Here is a 21,545-nt window from a genome sequence, read left to right as displayed (position 1 = left end):
GTACTTGTACTTGGACTTCAACTTAGTACGAGCGGAACCGTTGATTCAGATACTTAGTTTTTGCGGCTGTCTGACCAGGCATTGCCGCGACGCTACAATTTGCCGGATGATGGCTGAACTTGGATGGCTGTGTGTACACTGTACAGGAGGCATCGGCATCGACATCGGCATCGGACTTTGCTTACCTACTTAATAACCTACATAAATACAAAATACAAAATACAAAATACAAAATACAGTATCAGCTCGCTCTGACAAGGACCACTGATCTCCAGGAGACACGGAAGAAGATGCCAGTGAAGCTGTGCTTCCGGAAATTGAAATCTCTTCATTGGTTTGGAAGAAAGACGGTCATTTATTCTGCTGTTGCCTCGCTAGCTCTAAACATTCATGATACGCCTTCCTAGCTCTAAACATTCATGATACGCCTCCCTAGCTCCAACCATTCATGATACGCCTCCCTAGCCTCAAGCATCATGATACCAGCAGTCATCACCCTGGCAAGGAAACTGTCCATCGATGGGAAAAGGAAAAGAAATCAACAATCGACACTTAACAACGAGCAACCCAAAACCTAGGCATCATGGCGCCATGCTGAGTCTGACCCTGAGTCTGACCTTGACCCTGACCCTATCCCAGAACCTTCCCTCAAAATTGCTGGCTAGCCTCGCCTAAGTTTTCCCTTCCCAACTGCCCAGCCCTGCCCAATAACCATCCTGGTTGCTCGTCCTGCTCAATAACCCTTCCTGGTTGCTCATACTGCTCAATAACTCATCCTGGTTGCTCATCCGGCTCAATCCATCCTGTTTGCTCAAATGCTCAATCCATCCTGCTTGCTCATCCTGCTCGGCGTCGTGGTCGAACAGATGTTCCGATTTGTGCTTCAGATGTTCCATTAGGTACTTCAGATGTTTCCATTTGTGCTTAGAGTCCTCAAGTAAGGACTGTACCAAATCGGCGCGAATTTTCTTGAACTGGTCGACCTCGTGGCAGTCCATCGCCTTGTATGCATCTTGTAGTTTATCCCAAAACCCGTAACGGCTGAAGGGCCTAAACAGTTCGTCCAGCGCCTTATACATCTTGGGGAGGTCATCGACAGGAGATGTTCCTTGCATCGTATCTTGAGATACTTTGCATACGGGGGTTGGACACCGCCATTCATGTCCACACGGTGCACGCGTCGCAGTAGGGTGAACGGCTCCAGAGTATCGGAAAGTGCATAAATCTCTTTGTTGAGTGGCTCAGAGTAGTAGTCCTCGTGGCCACCCAAGGTGATGCGGAGATGTTTGAGGTAGGTGACGTCGGAGAGCGTAGTAGCCATTTTTCGAACGAGCGACCGCACCTGCCCACGTTCCCAGTTCGATCCATCCTTTATCTCGACGTAGATTTCGTAGTTCCGAATTAGCTTGTACCGTGGTATTATGACATCGAAATCATCGATAATCTGGTTGCGGTAATCTGTGGAATACACGGAGGCGGGGGTGGTGAATAGATGTGGTATTCTGTGACCAATCTTGATCCAGAAGTAATTCTGGCCATAGAGTACATCCAGGCCCTCGGCGTACAATTGTTTGTTGCACCGGAGGATCTCAGGATATAGATTTCTCGTTCTAGGAAAAAGGTCGACAAAGGGTGTGCAGATGAGCAAGTCTTGTAGGATCATATTGCGGGTCTCCAAAGGCAAGTCTAGAAGCCTGGATGAGGGCGTGGTGGGTGTGGGTGTGGGTGTGAGCCTAGATGAGTGCGAGCCTAAGGGTGCCGAGGGCGTGAGTGAGGATGTAACCGTGGGTGTGAGCGTGGGCATGGCTAAAGGTAGGGCCCGAAGCAGAGACTGCTCGGCGGCAGGTTGTTCTTCCATCGAGCACGGCGTTGTGATAAGTGAAGCAGAATGCCAGGACTTGGGAGGTTGTGATCAGTGAAGTAGGATAGACTTGGGTGAGGTACCAACGGCGTTATGATCAGTGAAGTAAATTGCGAGGACTTCAACGAGGCAGCAGTGCAGTGCCTGTGGCGTCTTTATCTTTGGCCTCCCACGCAATTAGTATTCCCCAGACGCACGCCGTCGCAGTTCAGACAACTTACTTACGGAGTACAGCAGCGATCGGCCAGGTAGACCAACAAGGCAAGACGCCTGCGACGTGAACGCGAACGAGGTGTTTAGTATTGGTATTGTAGGTCAGATTCCACTTCAACCTCTTGCTGGCCCTGGACTTGCCACAGGTTGGTGCTGCTGCTGACCCCAGACTTGCCAGGGTTAGGGTTAGAAGTTGGTGCTGTTGTTAACCCTAGACTTGCCAGAAGTTGGTGCTGCTGCAGGCCCTAGACTTGCCAGAGGTTGGTGCTGTTGTCAGGTTGTCAGGCTTTCAGGTCCAAGGATGTCCTGGAACTGGGTGCGGTGCGGTGTGGTGTATTACCCGTTGTTCTGTTCTGTCCTGTCCTGTCTTGTCGCAGGAAGAAGGAGAAAGGAAGAAGGAGTTGCTATTGTTTGGGGGTACGCGTATGTGTAAGGTATGTTTGTCATGACTGCTCTGAAGAACGATATTAATATACCTACCCAAACTAGCACCTACTTCACAGTGTTTTGTTTGGTATCCCATCGTGATCACTTAAACTTAACTTCACGTGTAGTATAGACATGTATGTATGTAGGTAATCAACCTGCAGTCACTACTACTAGGTACGTGACTACCAAGACCCTCCTAGCCCGCCAAGCCTATATACCTATATAGCCTCGCTCATTAGAGTCACCGTAGTTCCTACGTACGTCTACCTATAGGGACCCCTTAGCCTTACCCCCCTGTTAGGCTACGGACTACGCATACACACGTACCGAGTAATCTGGAAAAAACTCAATGAACAGAACAAAACACTGCAGGACGCAAGAATTCCCGGCAAACTAGAAGAATCAAACCTTGCGTACCTAAAGAGTTGCATCTGCTTGTCTCCATGATGCTTCTCTATCAAGTCATGCTAATCTATACTCGTCACATGTGATTGATGCTCTCCAGGGCAAATGAAGTCTCGTTCGTCAAATCTCCCGTCTTGCCTGGCTTCCAAGAGTTACAGATCGTGAGCAAGACCCGCCCACTTGGCCTCAGCTTCAAGTCCCCCCTTGTTTCTTCTATTGTCATAATCGTGAGCTCGTAGAATTATGAGAAGCCTCCAAGGCGGCTAGAAGAACTCCGGTAAAGCCATGATGTGGTCAACCTCCCCGTCGTCCAAGCTCTGTGGGTCCTGCAATTTGTGGTACATTTCGCTTTTTGGCCAGCAGTCTTTGCCCAGTTGCCTCCAAGGGTCAGCTTAGCCCCGGGCCTGCTTGACCTTGAGGGACGGTGGGGGGTTCGGTACTGGACGGCGCCGAGGCCGTCGAGGGTGCTGGAGGTGCCGAGGGTCGATGTTGGGTCAGTGGCTGCGACGGAGAGGCTGATTTCGCTGCGACGGGTGGCGATTGCTGGGTCGGGCGCGGGCGCAGCTGCTGGCTGGGTGGTTGTTGTCCTGGGACGGGTGGCATTGGCACTGGCGATGGCTGCGACTGTGATTGCTGCTGAGTCGGTGTCCCCGTTGCCGTGCGAGAAAATTCCTCAATGCCGGGCAAGATACCGTTGGCAGGTCGGTCAAACGTCAGATGGCCGCACATGACCACATCAGAATCCCCCATAGGCTGCCACCGCACATTCTTCAGTCTCGTGGCAATAGGTCGGCCGCCGGCGTCGAAGGTCGGGTCGGGAGAGACAGGGACCCCAGCCTTGCCGAAGAACGTGGGCGCGATGGTCATGACAACCGAGTCGAGCAGATACGCGTGGCGCAACTTGAGTAGTTCCGAGAGCACGATGCCGCCTCCTTCTACCATGATGCTCTTGATCCCTTCTCGGAAGAGCACGTTGAAGATGCCCCCCCAATTGAGCCCCCCAGCTTGAGGATGGTAGTCGTTGATCATCAAGTACTCGCCACCGTGAGCTTTGAGGGTGCTGACCGCCAGAGGATGCAGCATGGCGCCAGGAGCTACCACCACCCACGGGGCTTTCCCACGACCCTCTGCCGCGGTTCGGAGAAGCTTCATTTCGGGGCGGATATGCAGCCGCGCATGCGGATCGATGATGATGGGCCGAGGCTGCTGTTCGACCGGCAGGCCACCGTATCCCACGGGATTGGCCAGGCGACAATTCAGGGCCGGGTCATCCGCGATCGCCGTGGTGACCCCGATCACGACAGCCTCGTGCCGACTTCGTAGATAGTGCGTCATGGCTTTGGTTTCCGGGCCAGAAATGCCGACCTGAACCCCGGGCACTTGGGTGATGCGGCCGTCCAGGCTGCTTGCCCAAGTCAGCGTGACATGGGGCCGGCTACGAACCGCGGCGAGTTTGGGATCCGGCAGGTACGGCTCGAGAAAGGCCCTTGCATGTTGGGGGTATTGGAGCGTATCCACGGGCACCGGTGCTCGGTCAGGAGTCAACACAGGCTGTTTGACCGGTTCTAGTCGACCAAAGAGTCCGGCCTGCGGTGGGGGAGGAAACGGCTGGGGCGGTGTCGGCGGGCGGTGGCGAGGCACACGGGTCTGATTGAAGCCTCGATGGGCCTTCAACACAGTCTGCTGATTCCCCTGCCTCCAGGCGTACTGGACATTGCGGACGTCGGACACCTTCATAAACTTGCCGCCGGCCGCGACCATCTTGTCGGGCTCCTCCCACATCTTCCAGAAGATCGAGGCGGGCAAAAAGCCTTTGGTGGCTTCTTGCCGCGCCGTGTCCATGATGCCGGAGTTGCGTTTGGTCGAGTCAATGTAGTCCAGATCGTGCGAGTGTTTCTGGAGCTTGTCGACGGCTCGGGAAACGGTGCAGCTGTCGACCGGTCCGGCATTGTACACCACCTTCATGGTCATGCCACACGTCTTGTCATCGCGAGCTCTCTTCTTGCGCGACTGTTTGCCCTCGGGGGTGGGTCGTGGCACATGAGGTTTTTGATTAGCGCCGCGTCGCAGTCGACACGCATAGTATTCCGTCTTCACATTGTTCTCTGGCTGCGCATCCGTGGCCCTCAGTTTGCGCCAGATGTTGTCAATAAAGGGAAAGTAGGCTTCAAAGTCGGCCACCGCAAGCTCGATGGGCTCTTCCAAGTTGAAAAACCGCTGGCGCATTTGCGCGAGGTCTGGGGGATTGGAGAAGACACTGTAGTTGGTATCCTCTTCGGCTACCGCGTAGGGTTTGCCATTCTGCAACGTCTGCTCCGTTCCACCCTGTTCGTCATCTTGTGTCGTAGTGTCGTTGCCGCCTTCATCGTCATGGTCATGCATGGTGGTGTCATTGCCTGTCTCGTCGTCGTGCATCGTGGTGTCATTGCCCGCTTCATCGTCGGCCTCGCTTTCGAGTTGATCATCACCGTCACCACGATGGTCCGATCCATCAGGAACGTCGGGCGTCTCAGGGCCGCTGCTCATCGCGACAAGCGGGAACGGGACCGTGAGTGGACAGACGGCAGGTACGTAGTGTACGGAGTAGTTCGTAGAGGATCGCACGGATGTGTCTAACGGGGTACGATGTTTTAGAGAACAAAGTTTTTAGCTGTAGACACGCGCGCGGCCATTCAGAAGGTGTTAGGAGCTAGCTTTATTAACGGCGACGCGAAGATACGCGCGGAAAAGTGAAGGCGCAGTCACCTGGTTCACGATTGCCCAGTGAATTCGGGTGCGCAGCTGTGAATTTGTTGTGAGTTGGTGCAGTGGTGAGCGGAAGTTGATCGGCGACCTCGACCTCGACCTCGCTTGAATTCGCGCGTGAAGAAGTGGATCGGCAACTTCGAGTTCGCGCCCTCCACGCCAAGAGTCTGTCATGCAAGGGACACGGACGGCAGGTACATACAATGCCAGCTACTAACAATGCCAGCTACTACTACTACGCGTGTCATGTCTACAGTGTCAAGGGAGCTCTTTTCCATCTCAATGTAGCTTCCATTGGACATCAGGTTAATCTGCACAGCCCTGTTCTCTGATCTCTACATGTGCCATTTGTTCCCCCTTCTATTCATACATCGCACCAAGTGTATCGTACTGTTCCCCTTGCTGGCTGACAGAAACCCCATTGAACCGCAGTTGGACGTTCTTCTGGACTGATCAGCACAGCATCAGTGTGAGATGTGCCTGGTCGGACTACCACTGGCCGTCCAAGCAGCCTAGAGTCGAGCCATGGGAACTCCTGCGCGTAGTGGCATGTCTCCTCACGTGCCACTCGTTTCACTTTAGTCCATCACCAATGCCGCAGCACTAGACCTTCCCGTGGCAGGTTGTTGCCCCGATCAAGTAATTCATGACCTCAGGTGTGGACGAGGGCCTGTTTCAAAGCACGTCGTGTTCACCTCCTGCCTCCATAACGACCTCTGCTTCTGGAACGGCTTCGACTCACGCTGGGACTGCGGCTACGGCTGCGGGTGTAGCTGCTTTGAGAAGTATAACTCGGGCTTCGTCGTCGTCTCCGTGGCGGGCTTCGACCTCCTCCCCCCCCTGGTCCCCCTCCTCGTCTCCTGGGGGGAGTTCTGGAAGGCGACCTGGAACGTGATATTGACCGCCGGCGCCGTCTCGGTGGGGAAGGTGATCTGGAATATTGGGCACGTGGTACGTATGAATTGTCATCGCCTCGTCTGCCACCTCCGTAGCCGCCTCTCCTGGGTGGTGGACTCCGGTATCTCGGCGGCGGCGGGCCTCGTGGCGGCGGGCCGTATCGTGGACCCGGACCCGGACCCTGTCTCGAGGTTTTGGCTGGAGGCGGCGAGCGCGAAAATGCGCGGCGTGGTAGAACGATGCTCACTGAAATGACCATGCCGTCGAGTTGGGCTTCGTGCATATGGGCAATGGCGGCCTCGGAACCGGATGGGTGGTCGTAAAGAATGTATGCCGTTCCACGATTTGTCATGACTGTTCAACGTTAGCGAGGCACTCCTCTGGTTGGGGGGTCATACATACACTGTCTGTTGAGGGGCAGGTCAATGGCCTCGATGCGACCGTACGACCCAAAGATCTCGCGTAAGTGGGCTTCCGTCACATTCTTGGTGAGCTTCTCCACCACAATCTTGGAACTCTGCGCTCGTCTGCTTTCTCTGCTTGGACTTCGGGTGTAACTTCGTTCTCGATATGATCTCCTGTCGCCGCGACTGGGGCTCCTGCTGCGACTGGGGCTCCGACTGGGGCTCCGTCCTCGGCCATGACCGTTGCGCAGGTCTCGAGGAGGGGGGGACCTGGTGTAGGACCTGGAGCGCGATCTGGGGGATGGTGATCGACGAGGAGAGAGAGAACGGTTGTAAGTGGGTGAGGGCGCTCGACTTAGAGATGTTGGAGTGTGCGAGCGAGTGGGTGACCTGCCTCGAGATGGCGAGGGAGAAGGCATATTGGCGAGAGAGTCGCGGTTTGGGGGAAACAATTCAGGTCATGGGAGGGAGATTTCTTGGTCACTGACTTGTTGACTGACTGACACGGCTTTCAGGCGTTGACGAGGCTGGTCAGAAGTCGCTAGATGTGATTCAGCCGCAGAACGGGAACGCGAAAGAGGCCTTGGACATCTGTCGCTCACGCGTCATACAGTGTCGCAGTTTTTCTCGACGGCGGAGCAATAGTGTGATCGACGCAGTTAGCTGTGCTGGTGCATGCACAGGTCGCGACCTGCACGGTATCTACAGTACTCTGTTCACCTAGAAGATGCGGCTCTCATTAAGTGTCACGAATGTTAGTCATAATGATTGCTTGAGATTGGAGGTGAAATACAGTGACCTTGATGTAACTTTGTAAGTCGACTCGGATGGGATAAGGCTTAGTGACCCTAGCACGCTAACTAAAACTTCAATCCAAACAAAGGTATATATATTTGTAGATGCCAAAATTCATCAATCAATCAGTTGAATCTGGTCGGATGGTGTAAGTTCACTCTTCAGCTCAATCCAAGCATTCGAATTCTGACAAACTCAAAGGTAGTTGGTTATCACATCTCCTTAACACGGAGAAGGTCCTGGGATCGAGCCCCAGTCTGATCATATGATTTCTTTTTTGCAAATCTTTTTTCTTTTATAAAATCAAGGCAACGAACCAATCCCAGTCCCAGGTTGGAACAGGAAATCTCCCCTAGGTATCCGTATAGTCAATTCATTCACACATCTGCACCTTGCTACATAATATTATTGCAAACCTCGTCGTGACACAATTTTTTGATATTTCAAGGTACCTGCAAGCAGACAATTATCCGTACATTTACGTGGGATGTCAACCCATGTGAGTGGAAGCTGTGCTCCCAACACCAAACACCATTGAACACGGAGATGGCACAGTGTGGATTCTTTATTGCTGCTCACATTCTACACATAACAACGAAGAGTTGGAGTTAGCATGCAGGATCGCCTACTACAGAGCACTCTGGTCATTGTTCTACGCCATGAGTCGGATGGTCGGCAACCATGGCCGATCTCGATATCCGCTCCTGGACCAATCTGGTATGGGTTCCAGTTGGGCCCCTTCAATCTCGATCGGCTGCTTAGCATATCAGCAGCTACAACAGACGTGGTCGATTGAGCTCGCAAATTTTCCCACTCCCTTCCAAGGTTCACAAGAACTTGTCAACCGAACTGGCCTTCAAGTTGATGGCAGCAGGTCTGACCTGGCGGCTGTCAACATCTCTTCCCTGTTATCTGGATATTGTTATGGGGCAACATGTCTTTCATTCTGACCTACCGCAACCCGCAGGCCAAGTTGGCCCAGGCACGGGCACAGGCACGAACCCGCGCGCCCAGCAACGCAGGGCATGAAGAACAATTGTCGATGTTCCGGGCGAAACTGAACCCAGAACACGAACACGAACAACAACAAGACCAAGTTGTCCTGCTATCCTACGACGAGCTGCCGGACTGGCATCGGGACAACCACTTCCTGCGATCGGGTTATCGACCCATTTCGAACTCGTGCCTCGGCTGCGCGCAGTCGTTGGGCTATCTACACAACGAGACTCTGAACATCTACACGCATCTGATCCCGGCCGTCTGCCTGGTGTTCGGGCACGCCACGGTGCACCGGGCCATCAGCTCCGTCTACCCCGAAGCGTCGGTGTTGGACCACGTGGTCTTCCACTGCAACGTGGGAGCGGCGCTGATCACGATGGCGCTCTCGTCCGCGTACCACACTCTGATGAATCACTCCATGGCGGTGTCGAGTCTGATGCTGCGGGTGGACTACGCCGGGATCCTGGTCCTCATTCTGGGCAGCTTCTTTTCCGGCATCTACGTCGGCTTCTACTGTGAGCCGGTGCTGCGCGGGCTCTACTGGGCCATGATCATCGGGCTGAGCGTGGTCACGTCGGCGCTGGTCCTGCACCCGAAGCTCCAGGGCCTCAGGTATCGGCACCATCGCACCTGGGCCTTCATCCTCACCGGCCTGTCGGGATTCGCTCCCATCGTCCATGGACTGCTGTTGTATGGCTGGGCGGACATGTGGGTCCGGTCGGGCATGCCGTACTACCTGCTGGAAGGCTTGGTGTATGGCCTGGGTGCCTTCTTCTTCGTCACCCGCATCCCGGAGTCCATCTGGCCGGGCTCTTTCGACATTTGGTTCTCGTCGCACCAGCTGTTCCATGTCTTGGTCGTCATGGCCAGTCTGGTGCACCTGTACGGCGTCTGGGTCGCCTTTGGCTGGAACTATGAGAACCAACGAGTCTGTCCAGTCTCCGGCTATGGAGTGTAGTGTAGTGTAGTGTAGTGTAGTTCGATGCTTGTCTGGACAATCATTGATTGCCTACAGTAGTAGAAGCGACAACGTGTTACAGTGTTCCTATAGTAGAAGTGACAGTGTGGTGACAGTGTTCCTACAGTAGTAGCGACAGCGTGGTGACTTCCCGGAACACCTACTACCTACCTACCTGGAGGTGCAGCAGAGTACAGTACACAGTGTCCGTACACTATCTGTACAGCACAGGCACAGGTTGACATAGGTAGCGACATGGTGACCGTTCTGTATACATATTACGGAGTAATGATACCAAGTACCTCCGGTAGGTATCTCTAGGTATCTACCAGGCGTCTACTGGGTATCTCCTAGGTACCTACTACTAGGTGCCTACCACTCTTTCATTATATAAATCCACGGCTCACAGAACGACCATATTTGGGGTCTAGGGTTAGGGTTAGGGTTAGGGTTAGGGTTAACACGGCTTGGCCTTTGTATTACCTAATACTGTTACCGGCTGCCGACGGGACACAATCAGCACAGCACAGCACAGCACACTACCAATGCTCTGCTCTGCTCTGCTTTGCTTTGCACTCCCCCGGCCCAGCACCGCCCAGCGTCTACTCTACTCCGTACTCCGTACTGTGCTTCCGGTCAACGGCATCGGCAACGGCAGCAGCCCAATTCCTCTCTTCCACTACCACTACTCGTACCACCACCCATCCTACGGCTTACGGTACGGAGCCTTGTTAACCACGCCCACGCCCACGCCCGATGGATACCACCACCACCACCGCCGCCGCCAACGCCGCCACACAACCACGACCACATACGCCCAAGCCCACGACTACGAGCACGAGCACGACAGGGACCGGGACTGGGACCGGGCCGCCTGACAATTCACACTCACACTCACGCTCGCACTCACACTCGCACGACGACCTGCCGTCCAGCCCGCAGAAGAAACGGAAGCTGAAGCACCCACGCACCGCTCAAGCTTGTCGATTTTGCAGAAGGTGTGTGTCTAAGACTACTGTTTAGTGTTTGGTGTTCTGTTTAGTGTTTGGTGTTCTGTTCAGTGTTCAGTGTTCAGTGTTCAGTGTTCAGTGTTCAGTGTTCAGTGTTCAGTGTTCAGTGTTCACTACTCACACGGTGGGTTTGTACTCTGTACTCTGTACTCTGTACATCACCAAGTGGTGAGCGAGCGATGGCTCGACTGTTCCTCTCTTTTCTGTTCTTTTCGTGGGCTCACGTACACACCCAACCCAATCCAACCCAACCCAATCTAATCGCGTGCCTAAGCCTGTCCTGTCTTTCCGAGTGACCGAGTGTCTGTCTGACTGTCTGACTGGACCCCCATTGCTAACCTATCTCCCATCTACACATAGACGCAAGGTAAGATGCACCGGCACTCGGCCATGCGACTACTGCCACAACGAGGGCGTGCGGTGCGAATATGAAGATGGCGGCAATCCAACTACACATACTAGTACACATCCTACCGGTAATACTGAAAGACATCCACCTGGCTACCTCTCCGATTCGACCACACAGTCTCCCACCACGACGGGCTATGCTACACATAGTCACAATGGTACCGCGAATCACAACCACACTCCTCTGGACCATCGTCGTTCACACCCAGGTTCAGGCCCAGACCCAGGCCCACGAGACGATGGACTGGGACTGGAACGAGATGCCCTCCCACGCACCAGCCTCCCCGGACCGCCTCGACCTCGATTGGCTAGCCTGGGGAACATGTCAAGCGAGCCGCCGCAGACTTTCGCCGCAGGTCAGCACATCGGCCCGACAGCTGGAGTGTCGTTCCTCTACCATGTCTGGAACCGAAGCGAGATCAACGAGGGAGAGACGGTCCCCGCCGCCCCCTTGACCTGCTATGGAGACATGCCCCAGCCTGTGATCCGGCAGGACGAGCAGTTTCCCACCCCCGACGAGGCCAAGGCGTTTTTGGCCCGCTATTTCCGATTTGCCACGCCCACCTATCGATTCCTGCACCAGCCGACCGTCGAACACTGGATGTCGCAGATCTTGGCCGGCTCTCCTTTGCTGATGGCCGAAGCGGCCTGCGCCTTGCTGGTGTGCGCACAGGCGCTTCTGTACTCGGCCGACGGGGACAGGTACAAGGAGGGCGGCGACGAGGAGCTGATCCGGAGTCGGTCGTACTTCGACAAGGCCAAAGCCTTGCTCAACCAGGAACCGGGCCCGGCCACGCTCGCCAGCGTCCAGGCCCGACTGGCAGTGTGCCTTTACCTTCTGTGCACCTTCCGCATCAACGAATGCCGCTTCTGCTTCAGTCTGGCCTGCACCATCTCGACCTCGATCGGCCTGCACCGGAAAACGTCGCCCTCGCAAAAGCTGGACCTGGTCACCTTGGAGTCGCGCAAGCGGACCTTCTGGTGTGCCTACGTCTTCGACAACTACTTGAGCGTCATGCTGGGCCGGCCACGCATCTTCCGCGACGAAGACATCGACCAGCAGTATCCGCGCAACATCGACGACCAGGATCTCTTGTCTTCCGAGTCGCCCGAGGAGTTGCCGCAGCACGGGAACCTAGAGGCCTTCATCGCCCACGCGCATCTCGCCAAGCTGATGGCGCGGAACAGCGACCTCCTTTACCCCCTGCGCCCCCTGTCCGAGGACCAGGTGTTCGAACGGACCGACCAGATGCTGGAGGCCGTTTACCACTGGAGGCAGAACTTGCCCGACTTCCTCAAGCCTCGCGACAGGACCCTGGCGGGTCAGCGGACCTTTGAGCGGCAAAACACCGTCTTGAAGCTGGCCTATGCCCACCTGCGCATCCTCGTCACCCGGCGCTGCCTGTTGATGGACTTTAGCCAGCTGGGCCGCAGTTCGTCGGCCAGCGAAGACGGCCGAGCAGAGAAGCCGATCCGTGAATGTGCTGCCGCCATCGGCACCATCCTCCACACCACGTACGAACTCTTCCAGCGAGGCTCCATGTATCAGTCCTTCTGGGTCACCCACTATGTCGCGCTTGTGGCCATCTCGACATTGTACGTCTTCATGATCCAAAACAGCCGCTCCTCCATCCCCGCCGGCCTGTTCCCGGACATTGACGTCTTCTTTGACAAAGCCCAATACTGTCAGGCGCAGTTGGCCGCCATGACGCCCGACGGCAGCCAAGCCCGTCGCCACTATAACCTCCTCGATCGCCTGCGAAAACGCGCCGAAAAGGACGCCGGGAGGGTCCAGCGAGCTGGGGACCGTACTCCTAGCATGGGCCCTCCGTCGTTGGTGACCAACATCTACCAACAGGCGCTGGCGACGCCTGTGCCACCGCTCGCCAACGGTCACGCCAACGCCGACAGGAGGACGAGTGTTTCGGGAGAGGCAGGCGGTTCCATGGGACGCCCTCTCCACGAGATCGAGACCTACTCGACTGGCACTGATGTTGCTGCCAAAGATGTGACCGTGACCATGGTGGGCCAGTTCACCCCGTCCAAGGACGACTATGCCTCCCAGAACCTGCTTGATTGGGGCTGGGAGAATCTCGACACTGTTGGCTTTCCAGGCGAGGGAGATCTATTTGATTTCCAAGCTTGATACTTGGGCCGTTCTATAGGTTTCCAAGCTTGATACCTACGCTATTCTATATGATTTGGTAGAGGCGGTTCTTCAGGCACCCGGGTCAATAGAATCCCTTCCGTCGGCCCACGGAAGTATGTAGATCGGACAATTAGGCGGGGCTTTAAAGTTCCACATCACCATATCACCATATCACCATATCACCACATCACCACATCACCACATCACCACATCACCATATTACCACATCACCATATTACCACATCACCCATCACACCTATGCATCGGCCCCTTTTATCTTGCGTGGCTCCCTTTCATCTTGCGTGGCGGCAATGAGTTGAGTCCTCCTACCTCCGGGACCATCTTAGCCTGTACCTGTACCTGTACCTGTACCAGCACCATACGATCGCCGAAGGCTAGGGGTGTGACGGTTATATACACCAAGAGGCTAATTCACGAGTGAATTAGTTACTTCGTCCTTTTTGGCGACCGTCGTGATGTAACGGTTTGGGTCAACCGTGACAAGGGGAAAAGGGCAGCCTCAGGACCCATGGCGTGGCATGGCATAGTATAGCATCAGAGACCTCATTTAATTTCTGCTGATGGTGAGCGCCGTCGCCAACGATTGACATGCCTATAGAAACTGTGCCGGCAGCACTCCCTGCAGGGTTGATATACGTACGCGCACGCGATGGCTTGAGATACGTACGCACAATTCATGCTCGTGGCTGAGTGGCTGAGTGGCTGGGCTGGTCTCCGGGCCGCTCGGCACGGGAATGCAGGCAGATCGTCACCGGCACCGAGAGCGCAGGATGCGGAACGACACGAAGCGAACCGCCATGAGTCCATGACGGATCAGGGCAGTCCCTACCCTCGACGAATCGGATAGACTTGCTACGTATACGGCACCACGGCCACGGCCACGGCCACGGTCACGGCCACGGTGCTAGCGTCGCCGAGGTTGGTGAGTGTTCTAGCATGGGAGATACTACTACTGTAATCTCCTGTCCACGAACTGGGCTTGGAACCCGACAGCACAGAAACAGGGGCAGTGGTGGTCTTGCTAGACACAATGGCGTCCCGTAGATGATGTGCATGGTGTAGCGTGCAAATAATATCTGATCCGTCTGGGCTCTAGCGCCGAAGTCAGGATGTGGTTGACAAGGAAGATAGAGGCTGGGTGAGAATTGTCCACATTTTCCACATTTTCCACAAGGCCTAATCTTCCATTAACAGGTCAAAGGGGTTGGCGCTTCGTGTCGACGGCCCAGGCCCGGCCTTGGGCTGCTGGACTGTTTTGCGCTTCTTCTTGTTCGGCTTGGTCGTGGTCCAATCCTCGTAGTGGTCATGTTTGAGAGCAGAGGCCGAGGTGGCGGTGGTCGAGGTCGTGTTCGTGGTCGTGGTCGTGGTCGTGTTTTGGCTAGCCTGAGCCTCATCCTCTGAGTCGAGCAGACGCTTCAGCTGTACCACGGTATTGGCTCGAGTTGCCAGGTCCAGGCTGCCAATTCGGCGGCGGAGATGAGGGATATCCAGAAAGAGGTCTTGGATGTCAGGCATGGGGTCGAGTCTCCGAGACAGCTGGTGCAGTAATGTGATAAAATCGTCCTTGTCCTTGTCCTTGTCCGTGTCGTTCCCATGCGGCTCGGGGTTGCCGGTATCCCGACACCCTGATTCTGCAGTCTGCTTGTAGTGGCTTAGGATGTGTCGAGTGATTTGTTGGAGCATGCGGAACGAGTACAGAACAGCATGGAGGTTGGCGAGAAGATGGACATTGTCCCACGAGATGCAGGCCGACGATGATCGTGATCTTGAATTTGATTTTGATGGTGCGAGGCCCCAGAGCTGCGCAACCTGCGACGACGGAGGAACCGTCTTGCCCGCGTCAACCTTCTGCTGGTGAATGACTCGGAAAGCCAGCATGTACCAGCACAGGATGGAAGTGCGATCTGTCGACGGCGGCAAGCAATCGTCACACAGCTGGAGCGTTTCATGCAGGCGGTCCAGAGCCTGTGGACTGCCGAGAGCGGTCACTCTCGTGGGTGCGATCCGTTGTCCCTTTCTCGCATATTCGACCACGGTCTTGAAACAATGGCGGCGAAGCGCACCCATGCTGGTGCTCGTGCTCGTGCTCGTACATATCGGGAGCAACGAGTATGCCAGTTGCCGCACGTCTGCACCGTAAGACCACGAAGAGTCCCGTGAAGGATCCTCCACGAGGGGAGTCAGGTAGACGTGCGGAGGGTCTGTTGTGTCAACGAGCAGTTCGGCGGTGCGCGGGTCAAGGGCTTGCAAGGCGGGCAATGGCTCTGGCTCTCCAGGGGGCTGGTACTCTGCCGCAAAAACGGCATATTCGGCACGGTACTTGGCCAGTCTCGAGTCATCTCGAGCTCTCTCCCTCACCAGCGAAACCGACAGGTTCGGGTCGATCGATCTCTCGAAGCCGAATCGGAGCAGAGAGGAGACGGCCAGCCTTTGCGCCATATGGCTCGGGTTCAGGGCCAAAGCAGTGATGACGGCCGCATCGGAATCTGCATCTGCATCTGTACTTGAATGTCCATCTCCATCTCCATCTCCGTCTCCGTCTCCGTTCTTCGTCGCCATATCGTGGACGTGGACGTGGCCCTTCTCGATGGACTGCAGGAGCACGATGCGGCCTTCTGCGCCTAGATCGTGCACAGCCAAGTCAGAGTCGTTGGTGAGGATGGCCGCCCCGGATTCCTTCGCAGCCAGCGCGCAGAACAGGTCGGCCTCGCCCGGCACGGTCTGCACCCTGTCCTTCCACGGGCTGGCTCGCAAACAGTCGATGACACTGGCCACCATGAACGGCGGCGCCGGTAGAATTGGCTTCCTGCTCGACGCGACCGGCGGGTTCCACAATGCTTTTTCGACAGCTGCAGGCCGAGCAGAGGCAGAGGAAGAGATAGAAACAGACTCGGTGATGGGTAACCAGTCTGCATGTGTCTTCCTGTAGGCGTCCAGCTGCTGTCGGAGTCGTTCCATGCGGCCGAGGCGCACGTCTCGCTTCGCCTCGGGCAGGCCTCCGTCGAAGAAGATGTTTCGGATGTGCACCCCGTGGCCTGCCAGTTGCTGCAGGAGATGGCAAGAAGCTTGGTTGATCTCCTCGTATGTCGGGACTGCAGTGGTGGTCGAGTCGAGACCCTTGTGTGCCAGCAGCTTGTTGTACACAAAGTACACCAGCGAGGGACCGTCGATGATCAAGCACTGGACATTGGTAGGTGTGCCTGTGTCTGCGGCCTGGCTGGTGGTGGTGGTGGTTTGGCTGCGTTGGCCGACGACCACGCATTCCGTATAGGGTTGGAGGTCTTGGGACAGCCGGGGGATGCCCATGACTGCTGCGTGTACATGTTGCTAGGGAGCGGGATAGTGTACTGATCGATGTGCTGGGTTCCCTCAATGTGAAGGTCATGTCGAAATGGAGGAATTGCACTGGCTTGACATACAGATATTGCGTTTGGACGCCATAATAATCCGCTGTTTTATTTGCGCGCGCTATACAGTACTCCGGAGTTGTCTCAGAATCCAGCCAAAACAATAGAGGTGGTGCGTGGTGCTCTACTCCAAGGTCAAAACAAAGTATCTTGTGGTATCAAACACAATTGAGCAGATGATTGGATGAGCTTAGGAAGGCGGGGTGATGGAGGAATGCCTGCGCCTGAGCCTGAGCCTGAGCATTAAGGAACCTTCTCCACGAGCGCCTTGCCCCTCCTTTCCTCCTCTGCGTTGGTCAGGCCTGAATGAAGCATGTTGCAACCGGGCTTGATTCTGATCTGATCTGATCTTGATCCTCTCGAGCCAGAAACCAACCCACCGCACGGCCACATCACCCTTGGCCGCGGCCGGCCCTGGCTTCGAGTCCAACATAAAAGGACAAGTCCTGTCCATTCCGCCGCCTTGCGCTGGCGTGACAGACCACACATGACTTCCAACCCACAGTTCGGGCGCGAAACGACAGCCACCGAAGTGGCCAGAGTGTTTGGCGATGGAGTTCGTGGAAAGACAGGTGGGCCAACTCACATTCACCATTCCCACGGGGCTGTCCCTCTGTCCCTCTGTCCCTCTGTCCTGTCCCTCCATCCGGTGGCACCACACCAGCAAGCTAAGCATACTCTATGAAACACTACAAGCTAAACATACTGTATGGAACCCACAGTGGTCGTGGTCGGGGTGTCGCCTCAAAGTCTAGGAGAGTCCTTGTCACTGGCGCTCGCGGCCCAGTCGCCCTCGCTACTCGTGCTGGTCTCGCGAACACGGGCCAAGATGCAGACAGTGGCCAAGAAGGTGCAAGCCGCTTACCCCGAAGTCCGGCTCTCGCTCGTCCCAGTCGACCTGTCCTGCCTCCAATCTGTCCGCGACGGTGCTGCCGTCATCGACAGACTCGTGGACCACATCGACATGCTCATCAACAATGCCGGCGTCATGATACAGACTCACACCTTGACCCCGGCCGGACTCGAGCTTCATTTCGCCACCAACCACATCGGCCCGTTTCTCCTCACCAACCTGCTCATGCCGAAGATGCTCCAGGCCGCGCGGGCTTCTGCCGCCCGAGGAGGCCGGCCGGGATCCACGCGCATCGTCAACGTCTCCAGCCAAGGACATGAGATCTCCCCGATCCGATTCGGCGATGTCAACTTCCACAAGCCGTCGCGGGACATCCCGGCCGAAGAACGGCCCGCGTCCATCCCCGGCTTCATGTCTTTCGACCCGCCTCCGGGACAGACATACAGCCCGTTTGTGGCCTACGCGCAATCCAAAACCGCCAACATCCTCATATCGCTCTATCTCAACCGGCACCTTGACCAGAGCGGCGTCAAGGCGATTGCCACGCACCCGGGCTCGATCTGGACAGACCTGTCCCGCAACCTCGATGCAAACTACACCCGGCTGGTCCGCAAGTCGGGTGGCTTCTGGAAGGATATCGACCAGGGCAGTGCGACGACGCTCGTAGCCGCGCTCGACCCCAAGTTGGGCGACGGCGACAGTGACGATGTCATCTATCTCCGTGACTGCCAGGTCGCCGAGCCTGCCGCGCACGCGACCGACCTGAAGGCCGCCCGGCGGCTGTGGAGGTTGAGCGAAGAGATTGTCGGACAGACGTTTTCTTTGCACGAAGTGAGCCGGTTGTAGGTGCTAGGCGCGACAGGACCGAATCGCCATCGGTTACTATGATTGTGATTGTGATTGTGATATACGGAGTAGTAGGCAGCAAACGATGGAATCTGTCTTGACTTAGTACTAGGCTACATAAACGACAGTCCATACTTGGGAACTTGGTATAGCAAGGACTCGTTGCAGCAGAGACAGGTCAAGAGCCACAAGTCAAGAGCCACAAGTCAAGAGCCACAAGTCAAGAAGTGCCTATATTAATAGCTACAGGCTGGCTCGGCTGGACTCCACATGCCCTATCAAGCGAATCTCACAGTCGACATCCCGACCGGCCTCCAGCAGCCTGACCAGCGGACTGGCCTTCTCTCTGTCTCTCCAAGATGATCTCAGCCGCCCAAACCAACAATGTGAATCATTCGTGTGGGCTGGATACTGTAGCAATATAGCCGGCCCCTAAGCCTGATGGTCCAGTCGAATAGGCAGTCGAGAAGGCAGTCGAATCAGGTCTATGCTCTGCTTTGAGCATTCCGAGGCAGACAGTCCCAAAGTCTTTGGGAACTCTTGTCTTCCCGCCCCACCTCCGTTCAAGAGCTCTCTAGCCTTTTGCATCGAGAACGCCATCAGGCATCAGGCATCAGGGGAGAGAGACTTGGGCACGAGCCCGTCTTGGGCACGGCGGCTCAGGGGCTCAATCAGGGACCCTAACCCTAACACTAACCCTAAGGCTTCCTTACCCTAAGCCCGCTCTGTCTCCTGCAGATCGTCGTCAGCTACCTAGTAGGTGCCCAGGAAGACATGTGCCTACGTGTCATTCTCAGACCAAAACATGTGCCTACGAGTATCATTCTCACGCTGAAACATGGTATGGGGACGAGTCTGGCCTTCTGTTCGCATCTCTCCAACTGACGACATGGGCTGGAGAAATGGCGTCGTGAGGAGGTGGTATCAATGGTGGGACGAAGGCCGAACCATCACCGATGGTGTTGTTCACACACACACACACAACACACCCACACACATACACACACATGCACACCCACATACACATACATGCACACCCACACACCCACACATGCATATGTCTGAGTTGATTCTGGAACCAAAGCACGTCAAGCAGCCTTACGATGTCGCTCCGTCTGAGATCCCATGCAATTGGCCCATGTTGAGATGAGTCGATCCCGAAATGATGAATTCCAGCTGGGGCTCGCTCCTGAGCCTGAGCCTGAGCCTGAGCCCATTCTTTGTTGCTTGCGTGGTGGGATGATGCGTCCGGGCTGTGCAGAGTCACGTCTATATTACTCCAGGCACAACCCACCCAAGTCCACTTGTCTTGATCACAACCTGCTGACAGGTTTCCTCCCGGATACCCTGACTTTACTCTGCTCACTGCTCACGGCTCACTGCCCACTGCCCACTGCCCACTGCTCACTACTCACGGCTGACTGCTCCCTGTTCACTGCTCCCGCTCATCATGGGCTCGGTCACAGTACCCCAAACCGTGGCCGACATTGACCTTCACACCAAATTTGCAAAAGCAGGTCTGCCTGACAGTCCTGAAGCATGGCTGACGCGGGCCAAAGAAGTGGCCCAGATCCTAGCCAGGGATGCGACGCAGCGAGACATTGAGGGGAAATCACCCGTCAACGAGGTGCAATTGCTCAAAGCGTCCGGGTTGACCAAGATCCTGGGCCTTCGTCAATACGGCGGCGGTGGCCAGGACTGGTCGACGGCCTACAAAGTGATCCGTGAAGTGGCCCGGGGCGACGGCTCCATCGGCATGATCCTGGGCTACCACCTGTTCTGGTTCTACACGGTGAACGTGGTGGGAACCGACGAACAGAAACACCGCGTGCAGAAGCTGCTTCTGGAGAACAACTGGTTCCTCGGCGGCGCGGTGAACCCTCGCAGTGCCGATCTCAAGGTCACCGACGACGGCGACCACATTGTCTTCAACGGATTCAAGTACTTCAACACCGGCGGAGTGGTTTCGGACGCCACCGTCCTCGAGGGCGTGCTCGACGGCACGGAGCTCCATGTCTTCGCGCTCGTGCCCACCCAACAGCCGGGGATCCAGTTCAGCCACGATTGGGACAACATTGGCCTGCGGCTGACCGAGTCGGGGAGCGTCAAGATCGACAATGTGCGGGCGCCTTGGACCGACGCATGGGGATGGGACAGTCAGACGAAACAGCCGATCGAGGCCATCTTGAAGGTCCCGTTTGCCTCGTTGTTGCTGCCCACCATCCAACTCGTCTTCCCCAATTTCTACATCGGCATCGCTCTGGGCGCCCTGGACGCCGCCAAGCAGTGGACCACCACCAAAACCCGGCCGTGGCCGTACGGTGGCGACAACAAGGACAAGGCCACCGACGAACACTACATCCTGGCTCGCTATGGCAGTTTCCACGCCCACCTACGGGCCGCCGAGGCCCTGGCCGACCGTGCAGGGGAGCAGCTTCGGGACGCGTACGCCGAACATGGCGAGAAGAGGGACATCAGCGCACGCCGGAGAGGCGAGGTGGCCGAGTGGGTGGCGAGTATCAAGGTCGTGGCCACTGACACCGGTCTCCGTGTGGTGAACGGCATTTTCGAAGTGACTGGATCCAGCTCGACCGCCAGAAAGGTCGGCTTGGACCGGTTCTGGAGGGAGCTCAGAGTACATACGCTGCACGATCCCGTCGCGTACAAGGAGCGGGAGTTGGGGCGATTTTTCTTGCTCGACGAAGTACCGGAGCCGACATGGTACACGTAGAAACCACTGAAAGGCCGCCGTAAGCTCCGTGGCCTGCACGGGAAAGAGGGGCCAAGGCCCTTGTTGAACTGGATGACCTGTTTGTATCCTGCCAGATAGTAAACCCTAAGTTTGACCTGGTTGTATCTTGTCAGACAGTAGAGGTCTGGAGAGATGTTCCAAATCACCGTACACACAGGGTTGAACAAGAAGGGTCGCTCGCTCACATAGTGAAAGGATCAATCAAATACCCTTGGTCTCTAGCACAGCAGTGTGTGACGTGACCAGATGCTTATGCACGATCATGGCGCTCAGCCCTTAATTCCCTTCCCCTTCGATCTCTCATTGGTTCGGAGGACTTTGCGGAGAGATCGAAGGGGAAGGGCTGTAACCCCTGAAGGGAATCACAGGCTCAGAGCCTGGTGTAGTGCAGCG

The 21,545-nt window shown here is 56.0% G+C and overlaps 8 protein-coding genes across 8 annotated transcripts; 4 read left to right on the top strand and 4 right to left on the bottom strand.

Moving 5' to 3' along the window:
- Positions 1 to 671: 671 nt before the first annotated feature.
- Positions 672 to 1,663, bottom strand: A1O3_07160 (uncharacterized protein; the record flags this gene model as incomplete). Its single annotated transcript, XM_007737271.1, has 2 exons — positions 672 to 1,050; positions 1,140 to 1,663. The coding sequence occupies 2 exons, from the start codon at positions 1,661 to 1,663 to the stop codon at positions 672 to 674; spliced, it is 903 nt and encodes a 300-aa protein (XP_007735461.1).
- Positions 1,664 to 3,295: 1,632 nt separating this feature from the next.
- Positions 3,296 to 5,434, bottom strand: A1O3_07159 (uncharacterized protein; the record flags this gene model as incomplete). Its single annotated transcript, XM_007737270.1, has 1 exon — positions 3,296 to 5,434. One exon carries the CDS (start codon positions 5,432 to 5,434, stop codon positions 3,296 to 3,298), a length of 2,139 nt encoding a protein of 712 aa, XP_007735460.1.
- A 957-nt stretch (positions 5,435 to 6,391) lies between these two features.
- Positions 6,392 to 7,192, bottom strand: A1O3_07158 (uncharacterized protein; the record flags this gene model as incomplete). The annotated part of the gene is made up of 4 exons (XM_007737269.1): positions 6,392 to 6,748; positions 6,798 to 6,904; positions 6,953 to 7,067; positions 7,097 to 7,192. 4 exons carry the CDS (start codon positions 7,190 to 7,192, stop codon positions 6,392 to 6,394), a joined length of 675 nt encoding a protein of 224 aa, XP_007735459.1.
- Positions 7,193 to 8,683: 1,491 nt separating this feature from the next.
- Positions 8,684 to 9,706, top strand: A1O3_07156 (uncharacterized protein; the record flags this gene model as incomplete). The annotated part of the gene is made up of 1 exon (XM_007737268.1): positions 8,684 to 9,706. One exon carries the CDS (start codon positions 8,684 to 8,686, stop codon positions 9,704 to 9,706), a length of 1,023 nt encoding a protein of 340 aa, XP_007735458.1.
- A 1,740-nt stretch (positions 9,707 to 11,446) lies between these two features.
- Positions 11,447 to 13,270, top strand: A1O3_07155 (uncharacterized protein; the record flags this gene model as incomplete). Its single annotated transcript, XM_007737267.1, has 1 exon — positions 11,447 to 13,270. The coding sequence occupies one exon, from the start codon at positions 11,447 to 11,449 to the stop codon at positions 13,268 to 13,270; it is 1,824 nt and encodes a 607-aa protein (XP_007735457.1).
- Positions 13,271 to 14,470: 1,200 nt separating this feature from the next.
- On the bottom strand, positions 14,471 to 16,600 carry A1O3_07154 (uncharacterized protein; the record flags this gene model as incomplete). Its single annotated transcript, XM_007737266.1, has 1 exon — positions 14,471 to 16,600. One exon carries the CDS (start codon positions 16,598 to 16,600, stop codon positions 14,471 to 14,473), a length of 2,130 nt encoding a protein of 709 aa, XP_007735456.1.
- A 588-nt stretch (positions 16,601 to 17,188) lies between these two features.
- A1O3_07153 (uncharacterized protein) lies at positions 17,189 to 18,400 on the top strand (the record flags this gene model as incomplete). The annotated part of the gene is made up of 2 exons (XM_007737265.1): positions 17,189 to 17,273; positions 17,424 to 18,400. 2 exons carry the CDS (start codon positions 17,189 to 17,191, stop codon positions 18,398 to 18,400), a joined length of 1,062 nt encoding a protein of 353 aa, XP_007735455.1.
- A 1,450-nt stretch (positions 18,401 to 19,850) lies between these two features.
- Positions 19,851 to 21,131, top strand: A1O3_07152 (acyl-CoA dehydrogenase; the record flags this gene model as incomplete). The annotated part of the gene is made up of 1 exon (XM_007737264.1): positions 19,851 to 21,131. The coding sequence occupies one exon, from the start codon at positions 19,851 to 19,853 to the stop codon at positions 21,129 to 21,131; it is 1,281 nt and encodes a 426-aa protein (XP_007735454.1).
- Between the last annotated feature and the right edge of the window lie 414 nt (positions 21,132 to 21,545).

Source organism: Capronia epimyces, assembly GCF_000585565.1.
Source record: "Capronia epimyces CBS 606.96 chromosome Unknown aczIQ-supercont1.6, whole genome shotgun sequence".
NCBI lineage: Eukaryota > Fungi > Ascomycota > Eurotiomycetes > Chaetothyriales > Herpotrichiellaceae > Capronia > Capronia epimyces.
This window is presented reverse-complemented; position numbering and strand designations above follow the sequence as displayed.